Here is an 18,263-nt window from a genome sequence, read left to right as displayed (position 1 = left end):
ATTTTAAAGACCCACCACGACCTAGTGACTTACTTTTTCACCACAAAAACTTCATGAAGATTTTAGGCCCTTCCTGAATAAATGTATTTTGATCATTTTATCTGTAAACATATTCAGTCACTCTCTTTTCAGCATAGTTTGAAAAATATAGGTGAGTAACTATCTTACACTTAGTCTATAGAAACAAAATGTGATTGAAATTTAACTAGATACACTGATTTCTATACATATTGCAACAGTAATTCAATAAAATGTTAAGACATTAAACAAATTGTCTTGGCCTAATATATATCAATGTCAATTTGTAACTAAATACTTGTATATCTCATTTACTTCATGCAAATTATGTATAATTACCATCATAGAAATACAAAAGAATACAGTTATTTTGTGGTGCGTCTTTGACAGCATACTTATTTCGAAGCATGTTTCACCACGTGCATCGCAACTTACAGTTGTTCTTAATGAAATGCGCCACGGGTAAAAAATTCAATGTCTAAAGCGCATGTACAGCTGCGTTTCGTTTATATTACACCGACCCCATCCCCAACCTCCAACAAAATGAAAACAACAACAACAACCAAAAAAAAGCAAACCAAACAAAAACAATTTATAATACAAATCTTCGTATTAAATTGTACAAATTTTACTATAAACAGGCATTTGATTTGAGTGATTGTACATATTGTAAAGAATTGCGTAAATTTTGCGATCGTATGTGGCATTTTGTAACAGAGAATAAATATAGAAATTATTTAGTTCCAACATATAATTATTTCTAGAATTTAGACTTTAAGTGCATTTTTCGACCTCTACCAGCACTAATTTTTCTAGAGCTACTTATAAACTTATATCATTGGTTTTAGACCGCAGAATAAATAAAAGGATATCTTAACATCTGTCGATTCTGTTGAAATATTTCTGTGTATTTTTGATTTATTATTAAAAGATATCGGATATCTTTGGGTATAGGAGGAGGAAGTTGGCGTTATCAGATTCGTAAAGTGTATGTTATTATGTAGTGCATATTTTTTTTCAAGAATGGATTTTAACAATATACATGTATATACAAAATGTATCACAGATTGATTTTAATTCGTATGGGACTTGTTTATGAAATCCTGATTTTAATCTACGTGTTATTCACAGATCTTTTTAAGGTATCGACAATAAAACAATTACACGCGAAACGTTTCAGATATTATATTTGTAATATTCAAACCTTGCATTGTACCTTTTTTCTTATCTGTAATACTGTCTATTGTCGCAGTTGTATGAACTATTGTTTAAATTACAGGTAGTTTTAAGGTTTCGATGGAGGCCTTGAGAAACAAAAATCAAACAACACCAAATCATAGAAAGAAAGAGTTGTTTGACATGAAAATTGAACAGCATGTAAAACATGTATATTACTTTACGAAACAAGTGCCAGTATACTGATATAAACATTAAATTCCGGAAAAGGGCTGCCTAAAGGGGCTCCACTTCCGGACAGTTAAACGCCTTTAAAAACTCACCATTTTCAAAGAACTGTTACACATGTTTGTTTTGATGCATTTGCAATAGCGTGCGAGTGGTGAAATTTCACGTAACAAGGTGGAACATAGTTTTCAGCAATTGTTTATCTTTTTTTCTTTACAAATGGCATTCATTTTCAAAGGGAGACAACTTTTTCTCAAAGATTACTTAAAATAATCGGAAAAAGTTGTTTCCCTTTGAAAATGAATGCCATTTATACTAAAAATAATCGGGAACAGCTACCTTTGAAAATGAATGCCATTTGTAAAGAAATAAAGATAAACAATTGCTGAAAACTGTGTTCCACCTTGTTATGCGAAATTTCACCACTCGCACGCTATTGCAAATGCATCAAAACGAACATGTGTAACTGTTCTTTGAAAATGGTGAGTTTTTAAAGGCGTTTAACTGTCCGGAAGTGGAGCCCCTTTAGGCAGCCCTTTTCCGGAATTCAATGTTTATATCAGTATACTGACACTTGTTTCGTAAAGTAATATACATGTTTTACATGCTGTTCAATTTTCATGTCAAACAACTCTTTCTTTCTATGATTTGGTGTTGTTTGATTTTTGTTTCTCAAGGCCTCCATCGAAACCTTAACAGTTCGCACACAAGACGTCTATTGTAAAGAAGCCGTTAATATAAGACAATATAAAAATGGCCTCTGACGGGATAATAAAACAAGAAGCAAATGCTGAAACTACTTTTACATCGTTTACTGAAAAAGGATTGTGTAGAGATGAAGTGAAATTAGTATTTGACGATGAACGGGAGCTGTTTGTTTCAGAAAACTTCCTGTCGCTTTCTTCGCCGGTTTTCAAAGCAATGTTTTCAAATGATTTCATTGAGAAAAACGAAATGACAGTTAGGCTACCTGGGAAAAGCTATGAAGACTTTCTTGAGTTCTTGATGTGTATCCATCCAGCGGTGCAAAAACCAATTGATGGTAAGTAAACTTTTAAATGTTCTTAGAGTTTTGAGACTGACTTGTATGATACTAAGCGTGACATCAGAAACATTTTTAATCCCCCGCCACAAGTGGTGGGGGGGGGGGGGGGTTATAGGAATGGTCTCCGTCCGTCCTTCCGTCCTTCTGTCCTTCCGTCCTTCCGTAACATTTTGTGTCCGCTCTGTATCTCCTAAACCCCTTGAAGGATTTTCATGAAACTTGGGTCAAATGATCACCTCATCAAGACGATGTGCAGAACCCATGAGTCAGCCATGTCGGTCCAAGGTCAAGGTTACAACTCAAGGTCAAAGGTTTGAGCCTTCCATTTCGTGTCCGCTCTGTATCTCCTAAACCTCTTAAAGGATAATCATGAAACTTGAATCAAATGATCACCTCATCAAGACAATGTGCAGAACCCATAAGTCAGCCATGTCGGCTCAAGGTCAAGGTCACAACTCAAGGTCAAATGTTTGAGGCTACCATTTCGTGTCTGCTCAGTATCTCTTAAACCTCTTGAAGGATAATTATGAAATTTGGTCTAAATGATCACCTCATCAAGACGAAGTGCAGAACTTAAGAGTCAGCTATGTCGGCTCAATATCAAGGTCACAACTCAAGGTCAAAGGTTTGAGCCTTCCATTTTGTGTCCGCTCTGTATCTCCTAAACCCCTTGAAGGATTTTCATCAAACTTGGGTCAAATGATCACCTCATCAAGACAATGTGCAGAATTGATGAGTCAGCCATGCCGGCTCAAGGTCAAGGTCACAAAGAGTCAAAGATTTGAACCTTCCAAGTAAACATGTCGAATGGCACTTTACGGCTTGGTACTTAATGCAGTTTTTAAATTTACATTCTTCCTGTTATTTTCCATTGAAAAATACGACGTTCGTTTTGAATGAACAACACACAGGAAGGCGCCAAAGTTGCGAGAACGCTGCTGGTTAGAGTCCACCAATTGTTTTCTCATAGACTTCCATTATAACATTATGGCGTGTACGGCCTTTTATAAATCGAAACATGTTTATCTAATCGCATGTTTTACAAGAACTATTTTAGTTGCACCATTATGTCGGAAGAAAAACATATGCATAGAGATACTTTATTTAAGTAAATGTCTTGTAAATGATATACCTCCTGTTTACATCGTTGGCATGGCGGGAGAAATCGATTGGAAAAAACTTTGTTGTTTTTTTTCAATCATCCCAGCTTTTATTATATTTGACTGGCTTATCATAGTAGGTTGCCCCCCTTGGAAATTATCCGATAATATTGGTTTCCCTACTGATATTACTTTGAGCAATAGATTATATAGGACATATATTTTCAATGATTAATTTCAAATATGTCTTTTTGTTTGTGAATATTTTACCAGATATGACAGTATACATCAATTTTTTCTCTTCAATTTAATGTAAAAATATTTATTCTAACTGAGCATCTTCTTGCTTCCAATTTTGTTTTAAAAGTATCACCATCGTTTATATTGGACATATAGTGAAAAACACTAAACTTTTCAATTTTCCTCACTTTAAAGGCAAATAAATTATATTTTCCAAAGTATGACAATTTATTATCACATATGTAGGTATTTTTGACTTTATAAACAATACAATAGTATAACTATAAGTGTAATAGGGTAAAGGCTTCTTGCTTCCATTTAACTTCAAAGTGTATCAAGAAATAAAAAACTTGCGGATTTCTTAAAGTTCTGATGTAACTTAAACCGTGTTAATCTACGGAACTGCATATACCAACAACTAACGTACGATTCCATAGTCTTTTGAAATGATAACGTTCATAATTGTCCCATTAGTCAAAAAATAGAAGAAAAAAATGAACAGAACAGAATAAAACAGAGCTTTGATTTTTCATCAAACTGTTTATGAGAACAATACGAATAAACATAAATTATCTTATTTCCGACTGAAAGCTTTAAATATCTTTGGAATATTGAAACATTCGACGACAGAAGAAAAACTACGTCAAAGAATAATTTTCTTTTGAAATAATGTAATCTGCAAGTTACAAGCTCATTAAAAGCTGATGAGAGGGGGAGAGAATGTGTACATTTATTTAAGCAAAAGACACAGCATGGTTTCCACGCTGTGCAAAAAAAAAGGTGAAATTAACAGACGCGCAATATCATGTCTATTTTAGAAATGAAATCCAAGCTTGAAAACAAAACAAAACATAAAACAACAACAAAACAACAACAAAAACAAAAACAACATTTTAATAGCATGCTTTCCATGTGTTTGCACGGTAGGATTTTTAGTACGACCTACATCCTTTGTCACGGTTTTGTTCGTGGAAAGCATGCAAAATAGCCACCTTTACAGCTAAAGACTTAAGTTTACACGATAAATTTGATTTCATGATTGTATAGTTTGTATTAAAAAAAATACAAACACATATCTGAATGGCATATTTGATTTATGTATATCATTGATTATACAAGTAACTTAGACACTATAAATAAGTAGACAGGGTGAATCAGAGCTTTTTAAAAAAAATAAAATAAATGAGTTCGGATATTAATGGTACACATACACCAATGCTGAGAAGAAAAATCAGAAACTTGATTCATAATTAAATAGATTCTTTCTTTCCTTGATTTCTATGGAAAACCTAGGATCAAGGCCAGTTAATAAAACATGTGTGTGCGTGTTTTAGTAACATGTATGTTTTTTAAGTTTGTTAAATTGCTCGGGGTTTTTTTGCCATTGCCTGTCAAATACAGTATTGCTTAGTTTATTACTTTATTTTATCATGTTTTAAAGAGTAAACGTCTAGGCATGAAAGTTAAACAGAAGTACCGTTATATGGACAAGAACAATCAAACAAAAGGGGAATACATGTATCTTAACACAAGTTACGTTTTTCTCGAGGAAAACTATTATAAATACATGCTTTTGTGAGAAAGCTCGTTTATGAAATAATTCTCGGATTTCAATGTTTAGCGGGATTCAAAGTTTCAAAAGAAAAGAAAAGAAATTTGTTTAAATGTTTTCATTTTCTGTTACATGACAACACGAATTTCGCAATATCATAAGCTAACGTAATGGTTTTTTACAGAAATGTTTTATATTTTTACAAAAATAATATTTCTATATGAATCTATAAAACAACATGACTTATATCAAAAACTGGCTACATGTTTGTTGCTTTCTATGGAGTAACATACGAGCTTAATTTCCGTGTAATACCAAAAGCAAAATTCTAGATCAATGCAAAATCCATGACAAAGAATAATTGACTTGGGTCATGAATGACTTTAGCTAATGTAAGGGAGACAATCCAATTTGAAGGGTATTGCTTTAACACAGTCAATAATTAAGGGAGAGAATTCTTGTAAATTCTCGTTAAAAGCTGACCATGACACATACACTTTGTCGAAAAATATAATGAAATACTGTAAATGCAGTAAAAATCAGTTTTTAGAAACATAATCACTTTTGGGCTGTGTCTACATGACTGACCAATCGGAACGGGCAACCGTTACCTTATTCCCAGGAATACACTAACCTCATCGCTGGGTTTTAAGGTTTCAGAAAAGAAACTTTTTAAAAGGTTTCCCTATATAAGCCAATGTGAAAACTGTTGACCCCGAGGCGCAGTCAATATTTTCCCCAGGGTCATGATTGGAGCAAACTTGATATTTGACCACTAGAACGTACTAAATACTAATTATCTAAAGTCTGGGCCTTATGATAAGTTCTGGACAAGAACATTTTTAATGATTTTTCCTATATAAGTCAATGTAAAACAAGAAACCCCCGGGCGTGGCATATATTGATACCAGAGTCATGATTTGAACAATCTTGGAAGAAAACCACCAGAGCATGCCACATAATGAGCATCTAAGCTCTGGGCCTTATGGTTTAAGACAAGAATTAATTTTAGATTTTACCCTATACAAGTCTATTTAAATCATGTTCCCCCGGTGCGGGACCAGTTTTAACCACAGGGGGATAATTGGAACAATCATGATGAAGGACTACTACACGACGCTACGTACCGAATATCAAAGCCTTAGGCCATGTTGGTTTGAACAAGAAGGTTTTCAAAGTTTTCCCTTTATAAGTCTATATAAACCATGTGACCCCGAGGGTGGAGCCACATTTAACAGTTGGGGGATACTTTGAACAATCTTAATGGGAGACCAACAGGTGATACTACATACCCAATATCAAAGACCCTGTGGATTTGGAGAAGAAGATTTTCAATGTTTTTCCTATATAAGTGACCCCAAGGGCGGGACCAGTTTTGACCCCTGGGGAATAATTTGAGAACACTTGGTAAAGAAATATTAGATGGTGCTATATATCAAATAAGCCCTAGGCCCTGTGGTTTTTAAGATTTTCAAAGTTTTTCCATGTTTAAATTCTGTATAAACCATGTGACCCCAGGGCGAATCCATATTTGACCCTAGGGGGATAATTTTGGTAAAGGCCCACTAGATGATACAACATACCAAATATCAAAACCCTAGAATCTGTGGGTTTGGACAAGAAGAATTTTCAAAGTTGTTCCGCTATAGGTCTATGTAAACCATGTGACCACCAGGGCGGGGCCATATTTGACCCTAGGGAGATAATTTGAACAATCTTGGTAGAGGCCCAGTAGATGATGCTACATACTAAATGTTAAAGCCCTAGAACCTGTAGTTTTGGACCCCGGGATCATAACTTTAATAATCCTAGTAAAAGTCTACTAGACAATGCCACATACCAAATATCTAAGCTCTAGTTCTTCAGGTTTCGGAGAAGAACTTTTTTTTTTAATTTACAATATAGTCATATAGGGAAAAGAAGCCCCGCCCCTTGCCGCCATGTTTTTTAACGAAATGGAATGGCTTGAGCAATGTTGATAGAAAGTCACCTATAAATCATTTCTACAAAATATTATGAAATTCGCCAGACAGTTTTTGAGAAGATTTTTAAAGATTTCCTTTCGCATGTCAGTTCTGAATGGATATTGTTTGAAAGGGGACCACCCCAGGCTCATTTCTGTGAAGTTTGGTGTAAATCTGCCCAGTGGTTTTGAAGATGAAGATTTTTGAAATTTACAATATAGCCGCATTGAGGAAAAATAAGTTCCGCCCCTATGGCGACCATGTTTTTTACTGAACTAGACCGGCTAAAGCAATTTTGGTAGATGGTCACCTGGAGATCATTTTTACAAAATATTTTTGAAATCCGGCAAACAGTTTGTGAAAAGAAGATTTTTTAAAGATTTTCCTTACGGTGGTCATGGCAACCACAGTTCTAAATGGATTTTAATTTGTTGGGCAATTCTAAAAAGATGCCCGCAATGATTATTACTGTAAAGTTTGGTGTAAATCTGTCCAGTAGTTTTGAAGAAGACGGTTTTCTAAGAAATTGTTGAAGCACGCACGACGGACGACGCACGCACGACGAACATCAAGAGGTCACAAAAGCTCACCTTGGGCCTTTGGGTCGGATGAGCTAACGAAATGTGTGCAATATATATTATAACCTTGTATACATATGGAAAAGAAATATAAAAAGAAATGAATTAAATTCATTATGTGTGCGATTCATCGATTTGTCGATCCTATTCTGTCATTTCGCATGCACTCAAAAAATATTCATTTTTACATTTACTAGTTCAATGTAGTTGTAAGTCGGGAAATGATGACTTAATCTTTTCCTAGATTGAAAAAGTCCAACGAGACTGTAACATAGAGTTTAAGACAATAAAATCGTACTTGCATATAAACTGATTTTTATTTATATATTTGTTTATTATCTTTCAGAATCGAATGCAGTCCGTATGGTACCGATTGCTGAAGAGTACCAAGTACCATCAATAGCTGCAAAATGCCAAAGGTTAATGACGAAGGTTATGAACAAGGATCTTGCAGAGGCAAAAAATTGTTATTCTAAGTTAGAAAATCACGTTGTGGCTGTTCGTAAATGTCTCATTTTCTTTAACACTGCAGTAGCATATGAATATAAAAGTGTTATTGAGCATTGTACTACTGTCCTTGCAAGCTTCCCGTCTGCAGTATACACTGATTTAGCAAATTGCAACTACTTCAGCAACTCCTACCACTATCAACAAAGTGTTAAAGTAAACGGAGAAAGCGTTAATGTGAAAGACGTACGCTCTGAATGCTTGGCTTTGTTTAAAAAACTACCACCAGATGTTAGCCTCATGGTTACTACCGAACGATTAACAAAGTGCGATAATCAAAAACTCTTATAGAGGCAAATTGACAGATCGAGCCGTGAGATCTTAGCCACCATAGTTTTAGGCTGTATGACAGTTCTGATGTTATTTTACCGGATGTATTGCTGAACATAAACAGTATACTTTACACAATTATAATATCATAGTACACGTGATATACAAAATTTAAGATAAATGAACATCATGTTGGAGATAATTGATAAACTGCTCTTAAGCACAAGAACAAAGGTTTTAGCTGATAACCTTGTTGACTGATTGTTTAGTTTGCCGATCGGGTTCAAAAGATTAGTTCTACGTTTTTTTATGTCTTATTGTGTGTATTTTTGATATTGCACCAATTCTATGATTTTTGTCGGGCATAAAAAAAACGACCTACTTTTATGTCATATGGCAACTTCCCAGCTTTTTACGGAGAGGAATACACCTGGTGGCCCTACGGGCATCATTTCACGCATGAACGGACACCTGGGTAGGACAACCAACATTCCGTAAACTGAATGACTTCCTTACATGAAAGAAATATACACTCAACAAAATTCCTAATCGGTCAGTTTATATTGTATTACTATTTTGTTAATAATGCATGTATTTATACGAAATTTCACATGCCAACATTTGAATAGGTACTGCAGCCTATTATTAATTTATTTTTGGCGACTCACGGCCAAAGTAACCGCATTAGGTGTTTTAACTAATATTGCATATTTTGCACGTGCAGGGCATGTGCACCAACATGCACGTGTTCGTTTACACTTTTGGCATTACTGACGAAAGTTCTACTAGAAAAACACATATTATGGTGAAATTGAAACAAGAGAAACGCGATCGAGCTGTCGGAATGTTGCTAGCCGGAACACATTTACGACATGTGTGTAATTATTTTTGCAATTTCAAAACAATATTGATATAATTTGTTTGTAGATGTTACTTTGATGGCTATGTCCTTTTTTAACCTTATATCCTTTACAAGAACCTTCAATCGTTGGTTATCTACCATCTGCACTCTTTTGATGAAATTTAACCCAAGTACAATTCATTGAAGTGACCGATTTTGAATTTCCATCCCCGAATTGCTACGGATGTGTAAGAGAAAAAAAAAGGTTTTGTGAATTTGTTACGTAACAGTTATAAATATCTAATGTAATAGTAACAGAGTCATAATTAACCTTATTAGAACCGGAATAAAACCGTAATATTTTTACCACAGTGATTGTCTTCCGGACTCTTCTTTTAAGATCTGTTATGATCTTTTCAGAACGATTACAGATTTATTACGGATTCCTTACGGATATATTATCCGTGGCAAAATTTTGAGCATGTTTAAAACTTCGAATCTTTGCCCCCGGATGCCCATGATTTTCTGAACGAATATACTAGTACCTGAGAAGTTACGAATGAGTTAGGAGCGTTACGGATGAACTCATTCGCAAGCCCATCCGGGGCCGTGTGATTCTAACTTAAAGCAGCATGGAGGCTAATCTTATTGAGTTAATGAACTTGTTGTTGCATGTGCACGCTCGTTTACTGCAAGGCGCTTTGTCGCAATTTGTCTGCTAATTGCAGTGGTGATTATTTCGTATATATTCTCCTTACTTATATATATTTGTATGTCCCTTGAATTTGAATGATAATATGACATGTAAATACTTGAGAGGAAATAAAATATTTCTATGTTTTTCATTGTTTACTCTATTGTTTTCTATTTTAAAAAACTATAAGCGTTAGAAACAATTAAATGCTTCAAGCGGTCGTGTATTTTAAAGACCCACCACGACCTAGTGACTTACTTTTTCACCACAAAAACTTCATGAAGATTTTAGGCCCTTCCTGAATAAATGTATTTTGATCATTTTATCTGTAAACATATTCAGTCACTCTCTTTTCAGCATAGTTTGAAAAATATAGGTGAGTAACTATCTTACACTTAGTCAAAGGGAGACAACTTTTTCTCAAAGATTACTTAAAATAATCGGAAAAAGTTGTTTCCCTTTGAAAATGAATGCCATTTATACTAAAAATAATCGGGAACAGCTACCTTTGAAAATGAATGCCATTTGTAAAGAAATAAAGATAAACAATTGCTGAAAACTGTGTTCCACCTTGTTATGCGAAATTTCACCACTCGCACGCTATTGCAAATGCATCAAAACGAACATGTGTAACTGTTCTTTGAAAATGGTGAGTTTTTAAAGGCGTTTAACTGTCCGGAAGTGGAGCCCCTTTAGGCAGCCCTTTTCCGGAATTCAATGTTTATATCAGTATACTGACACTTGTTTCGTAAAGTAATATACATGTTTTACATGCTGTTCAATTTTCATGTCAAACAACTCTTTCTTTCTATGATTTGGTGTTGTTTGATTTTTGTTTCTCAAGGCCTCCATCGAAACCTTAACAGTTCGCACACAAGACGTCTATTGTAAAGAAGCCGTTAATATAAGACAATATAAAAATGGCCTCTGACGGGATAATAAAACAAGAAGCAAATGCTGAAACTACTTTTACATCGTTTACTGAAAAAGGATTGTGTAGAGATGAAGTGAAATTAGTATTTGACGATGAACGGGAGCTGTTTGTTTCAGAAAACTTCCTGTCGCTTTCTTCGCCGGTTTTCAAAGCAATGTTTTCAAATGATTTCATTGAGAAAAACGAAATGACAGTTAGGCTACCTGGGAAAAGCTATGAAGACTTTCTTGAGTTCTTGATGTGTATCCATCCAGCGGTGCAAAAACCAATTGATGGTAAGTAAACTTTTAAATGTTCTTAGAGTTTTGAGACTGACTTGTATGATACTAAGCGTGACATCAGAAACATTTTTAATCCCCCGCCACAAGTGGGGGGGGGGGGGGGGGTTATAGGAATGGTCTCCGTCCGTCCTTCCGTCCTTCTGTCCTTCCGTCCTTCCGTAACATTTTGTGTCCGCTCTGTATCTCCTAAACCCCTTGAAGGATTTTCATGAAACTTGGGTCAAATGATCACCTCATCAAGACGATGTGCAGAACCCATGAGTCAGCCATGTCGGTCCAAGGTCAAGGTTACAACTCAAGGTCAAAGGTTTGAGCCTTCCATTTCGTGTCCGCTCTGTATCTCCTAAACCTCTTAAAGGATAATCATGAAACTTGAATCAAATGATCACCTCATCAAGACAATGTGCAGAACCCATAAGTCAGCCATGTCGGCTCAAGGTCAAGGTCACAACTCAAGGTCAAATGTTTGAGGCTACCATTTCGTGTCTGCTCAGTATCTCTTAAACCTCTTGAAGGATAATTATGAAATTTGGTCTAAATGATCACCTCATCAAGACGAAGTGCAGAACTTAAGAGTCAGCTATGTCGGCTCAATATCAAGGTCACAACTCAAGGTCAAAGGTTTGAGCCTTCCATTTTGTGTCCGCTCTGTATCTCCTAAACCCCTTGAAGGATTTTCATCAAACTTGGGTCAAATGATCACCTCATCAAGACAATGTGCAGAATTGATGAGTCAGCCATGCCGGCTCAAGGTCAAGGTCACAAAGAGTCAAAGATTTGAACCTTCCAAGTAAACATGTCGAATGGCACTTTACGGCTTGGTACTTAATGCAGTTTTTAAATTTACATTCTTCCTGTTATTTTCCATTGAAAAATACGACGTTCGTTTTGAATGAACAACACACAGGAAGGCGCCAAAGTTGCGAGAACGCTGCTGGTTAGAGTCCACCAATTGTTTTCTCATAGACTTCCATTATAACATTATGGCGTGTACGGCCTTTTATAAATCGAAACATGTTTATCTAATCGCATGTTTTACAAGAACTATTTTAGTTGCACCATTATGTCGGAAGAAAAACATATGCATAGAGATACTTTATTTAAGTAAATGTCTTGTAAATGATATACCTCCTGTTTACATCGTTGGCATGGCGGGAGAAATCGATTGGAAAAAACTTTGTTGTTTTTTTTCAATCATCCCCAGCTTTTATTATATTTGACTGGCTTATCATAGTAGGTTGCCCCCCTTGGAAATTATCCGATAATATTGGTTTCCCTACTGATATTACTTTGAGCAATAGATTATATAGGACATATATTTTCAATGATTAATTTCAAATATGTCTTTTTGTTTGTGAATATTTTACCAGATATGACAGTATACATCAATTTTTTCTCTTCAATTTAATGTAAAAATATTTATTCTAACTGAGCATCTTCTTGCTTCCAATTTTGTTTTAAAAGTATCACCATCGTTTATATTGGACATATAGTGAAAAACACTAAACTTTTCAATTTTCCTCACTTTAAAGGCAAATAAATTATATTTTCCAAAGTATGACAATTTATTATCACATATGTAGGTATTTTTGACTTTATAAACAATACAATAGTATAACTATAAGTGTAATAGGGTAAAGGCTTCTTGCTTCCATTTAACTTCAAAGTGTATCAAGAAATAAAAAACTTGCGGATTTCTTAAAGTTCTGATGTAACTTAAACCGTGTTAATCTACGGAACTGCATATACCAACAACTAACGTACGATTCCATAGTCTTTTGAAATGATAACGTTCATAATTGTCCAATTAGTCAAAAAATAGAAGAAAAAAATGAAAAGAACAGAATAAAACAGAGCTTTGATTTTTCATCAAACTGTTTATGAGAACAATACGAATAAACATAAATTATCTTATTTCCGACTGAAAGCTTTAAATATCTTTGGAATATTGAAACATTCGACGACAGAAGAAAAACTACGTCAAAGAATAATTTTCTTTTGAAATAATGTAATCTGCAAGTTACAAGCTCATTAAAAGCTGATGAGAGGGGGAGAGAATGTGTACATTTATTTAAGCAAAAGACACAGCATGGTTTCCACGCTGTGCAAAAAAAAAGGTGAAATTAACAGACGCGCAATATCATGTCTATTTTAGAAATGAAATCAAGCTTGAAAACAAAACAAAACATAAAACAACAACAAAACAACAACAAAAACAAAAACAACATTTTAATAGCATGCTTTCCATGTGTTTGCACGGTAGGATTTTTAGTACGACCTACATCCTTTGTCACGGTTTTGTTCGTGGAAAGCATGCAAAATAGCCACCTTTACAGCTAAAGACTTAAGTTTACACGATAAATTTGATTTCATGATTGTATAGTTTGTATTAAAAAAAATACAAACACATATCTGAATGGCATATTTGATTTATGTATATCATTGATTATACAAGTAACTTAGACACTATAAATAAGTAGACAGGGTGAATCAGAGCTTTTTAAAAAAATAAAATAAATGAGTTCGGATATTAATGGTACACATACACCAATGCTGAGAAGAAAAATCAGAAACTTGATTCATAATTAAATAGATTCTTTCTTTCCTTGATTTCTATGGAAAACCTAGGATCAAGGCCAGTTAATAAAAGATGTGTGTGCGTGTTTTACTAACATGTATGTTTTTTACGTTTGTTAAATTGCTCGGGGTTTTTTTGCCATTGCCTGTCAAATACAGTATTGCTTAGTTTATTACTTTATTTTATCATGTTTTAAAGAGTAAACGTCTAGGCATGAAAGTTAAACAGAAGTACCGTTATATGGACAAGAACAATCAAACAAAAGGGGAATACATGTATCTTAACACAAGTTACGTTTTTCTCGAGGAAAACTATTATAAATACATGCTTTTGTGAGAAAGCTCGTTTATGAAATAATTCTCGGATTTCAATGTTTAGCGGGATTCAAAGTTTCAAAAGAAAAGAAAAGAAATTTGTTTAAATGTTTTCATTTTCTGTTACATGACAACACGAATTTCGCAATATCATAAGCTAACGTAATGGTTTTTTACAGAAATGTTTTATATTTTTACAAAAATAATATTTCTATATGAATCTATAAAACAACATGACTTATATCAAAAACTGGCTACATGTTTGTTGCTTTCTATGGAGTAACATACGAGCTTAATTTCCGTGTAATACCAAAAGCAAAATTCTAGATCAATGCAAAATCCATGACAAAGAATAATTGACTTGGGTCATGAATGACTTTAGCTAATGTAAGGGAGACAATCCAATTTGAAGGGTATTGCTTTAACACAGTCAATAATTAAGGGAGAGAATTCTTGTAAATTCTCGTTAAAAGCTGACCATGACACATACACTTTGTCGAAAAATATAATGAAATACTGTAAATGCAGTAAAAATCAGTTTTTAGAAACATAATCACTTTTGGGCTGTGTCTACATGACTGACCAATCGGAACGGGCAACCGTTACCTTATTCCCAGGAATACACTAACCTCATCGCTGGGTTTTAAGGTTTCAGAAAAGAAACTTTTTAAAAGGTTTCCCCTATATAAGCCAATGTGAAAACTGTTGACCCCGAGGCGCAGTCAATATTTTCCCCAGGGTCATGATTGGAGCAAACTTGATATTTGACCACTAGAACGTACTAAATACTAATTATCTAAAGTCTGGGCCTTATGATAAGTTCTGGACAAGAACATTTTTAATGATTTTTCCTATATAAGTCAATGTAAAACAAGAAACCCCCGGGCGTGGCATATATTGATACCAGAGTCATGATTTGAACAATCTTGGAAGAAAACCACCAGAGCATGCCACATAATGAGCATCTAAGCTCTGGGCCTTATGGTTTAAGACAAGAATTAATTTTAGATTTTACCCTATACAAGTCTATTTAAATCATGTTCCCCGGTGCGGGACCAGTTTTAACCACAGGGGGATAATTGGAACAATCATGATGAAGGAACTACTACACGACGCTACGTACCGAATATCAAAGCCTTAGGCCATGTTGGTTTGAACAAGAAGGTTTCAAAGTTTTCCCTTTATAAGTCTATATAAACCATGTGACCCGAGGGTGGAGCACATTTAACAGTTGGGGGATACTTTGAACAATCTTAATGGGAGACCAACAGGTGATACTACATACCCAATATCAAAGACCCTGTGGATTTGGAGAAGAAGATTTTCAATGTTTTTCCTATATAAGTGACCCCAAGGGCGGGACCAGTTTTGACCCTGGGGAATAATTTGAGAACACTTGGTAAAGAAATATTAGATGGTGCTATATATCAAATAAGCCTAGGCCCTGTGGTTTTAAGATTTTCAAGTTTTTCCATGTTTAATTCTGTATAAACCATGTGACCCAGGGCGAATCCATATTTGACCCTAGGGGGATAATTTTGGTAAAGGCCACTAGATGATACAACATACCAAATATCAAAACCCTAGAATCTGTGGGTTTGGACAAGAAGAATTTTCAAAGTTGTTCCGCTATAGGTCTATGTAAACCATGTGACACCAGGGGGGCCATATTTGACCCTAGGAGATAATTTGAACAATCTTGGTAGAGGCCCAGTAGATGATGCTACATACTAAATGTTAAAGCCCTAGAACCTGTAGTTTTGGACCCCGGGATCATAACTTTAATAATCCTAGTAAAAGTCTACTAGACAATGCCACATTACCAAATATCTAAGCTCTAGTTCTTCAGGTTTCGGAGAAGAACTTTTTTTTTTAATTTACAATATAGTCATATAGGGAAAAGAAGCCCCGCCCCTTGCCGCCATGTTTTTTAACGAAATGGAATGGCTTGAGCATGTTGATAGAAAGTCACCTATAAATCATTTCTACAAAATATTATGAAATTCGCCAGACAGTTTTGAGAAGATTTTAAAGATTTCCTTTCGCATGTCAGTTCTGAATGGATATTGTTTGAAAGGGGACCACCCCAGGCTCATTTCTGTGAAGTTTGGTGTAAATTGCCCAGTGGTTTTGAAGATGAAGATTTTTGAAATTTACATATAGCCGCATTGAGGAAAAATAAGTTCCGCCCCTATGGCGACCATGTTTTTTACTGAACTAGACCGGCTAAAGCAATTTTGGTAGATGGTCACCTGGAGATCATTTTTACAAAATATTTTTGAAATCCGGCAAACAGTTTGTGAAAAGAAGATTTTTTAAGATTTTCTTACGGTGGTCATGGCAACCACAGTTCTAAATGGATTTTAATTTGTTGGGCAATTCAAAAAAAAGATGCCCGCAATGATTATTACTGTAAAGTTTGGTGTAAATCTGTCCAGTAGTTTTGAAGAAGACGGTTTTCTAAGAAATTGTTGAAGCACGCACGACGGACGACGCACGCACGACGAACATCAAGAGGTCACAAAAGCTCACCTTGGCCTTTGGGTCGGATGAGCTAACGAAATGTGTGCAATATATATTATAACCTTGTATACATATGGAAAAGAATATAAAAAGAAATGAATTAAATCATTAATGTGTGCGATTCATCGATTTGTCGATCCTATTCTGTCATTTCGCATGCACTCAAAAAATATTCATTTTTACATTTACTAGTTCAATGTAGTTGTAAGTCGGGAAATGATGACTTAATCTTTTCTAGATTGAAAAAGTCCAACGAGACTGTAACATAGAGTTTAAGACAATAAAATCGTACTTGCATATAAACTGATTTTTATTTATATATTTGTTTATTATCTTTCAGAATCGAATGCAGTCCGTATGGTACCGATTGCTGAAGAGTACCAAGTACCATCAATAGCTGCAAAAATGCCAAAGGTTAATGACGAAGGTTATGAACAAGGATCTTGCAGAGGCAAAAAATTGTTATTCTAAGTTAGAAAATCACGTTGTGGCTGTTCGTAAATGTCTCATTTTCTTTAACACTGCAGTAGCATATGAATATAAAAGTGTTATTGAGCATTGTACTACTGTCCTTGCAAGCTTCCCGTCTGCAGTATACACTGATTTAGCAAATTGCAACTACTTCAGCAACTCCTACCACTATCAACAAAGTGTTAAAGTAAACGGAGAAAGCGTTAATGTGAAAGACGTACGCTCTGAATGCTTGGCTTTGTTTAAAAAACTACCACAGATGTTAGCCTCATGGTTACTACCGAACGATTAACAAAGTGCGATAATCAAAAACTCTTATAGAGGCAAATTGACAGATCGAGCCGTGAGATCTTAGCCACCATAGTTTTAGGCTGTATGACAGTTTGATGTTATTTTACCGGATGTATTGCTGACATAAACAGTATACTTTACACAATTATAATATCATAGTACACGTGATATACAAAATTTAAGATAAATGAACATCATGTTGGAGATAATTGATAAACTGCTCTAAGCACAAGAACAAAGGTTTTAGCTGATAACCTTGTTGACTGATTGTTTAGTTTGCCGATCGGGTTCAAAAGATTAGTTCTACGTTTTTTTATGTCTTATTGTGTGTATTTTTGATATTGCACCAATTCTATGATTTTTGTCGGGCATAAAAAAAACGACCTACTTTTATGTCATATGGCAACTTCCAGCTTTTTACGGAGAGGAATACACCTGGTGGCCCTACGGGCATCATTTCAGCATGAACGGACACCTGGGTAGGACAACCAACATTCCGTAAACTGAATGACTTCCTTACATGAAAGAAATATACACTCAACAAAATTCCTAATCGGTCAGTTTATATTGTATTACTATTTTGTTAATAATGCATGTATTTATACGAAATTTCACATGCCAACATTTGAATAGGTACTGCAGCCTATTATTAATTTAT

At 34.9% G+C, this 18,263-nt stretch overlaps 2 protein-coding genes across 2 annotated transcripts; both read left to right on the top strand.

Moving 5' to 3' along the window:
* Positions 1–1,947: 1,947 nt before the first annotated feature.
* On the top strand, positions 1,948–8,988 carry LOC128551730 (uncharacterized). The gene is made up of 2 exons (XM_053532643.1): positions 1,948–2,464; positions 8,248–8,988. The coding sequence occupies exons 1-2, from the start codon at positions 2,176–2,178 to the stop codon at positions 8,697–8,699; spliced, it is 741 nt and encodes a 246-aa protein (XP_053388618.1). The 5' UTR covers positions 1,948–2,175; the 3' UTR covers positions 8,700–8,988.
* A 1,899-nt stretch (positions 8,989–10,887) lies between these two features.
* On the top strand, positions 10,888–17,559 carry LOC128551731 (uncharacterized). Its single transcript, XM_053532644.1, has 2 exons — positions 10,888–11,422; positions 17,184–17,559. The coding sequence occupies exons 1-2, from the start codon at positions 11,134–11,136 to the stop codon at positions 17,312–17,314; spliced, it is 420 nt and encodes a 139-aa protein (XP_053388619.1). The 5' UTR covers positions 10,888–11,133; the 3' UTR covers positions 17,315–17,559.
* The last annotated feature ends 704 nt before the right edge of the window (positions 17,560–18,263 follow it).

Source organism: Mercenaria mercenaria, unplaced genomic scaffold, assembly GCF_021730395.1.
Source record: "Mercenaria mercenaria strain notata unplaced genomic scaffold, MADL_Memer_1 contig_1596, whole genome shotgun sequence".
Lineage (NCBI taxonomy): Eukaryota > Metazoa > Mollusca > Bivalvia > Venerida > Veneridae > Mercenaria > Mercenaria mercenaria.
The sequence above is the reverse complement of the archived record's forward strand: the minus strand, read 5'-3'. Positions and strand labels throughout refer to the sequence as shown.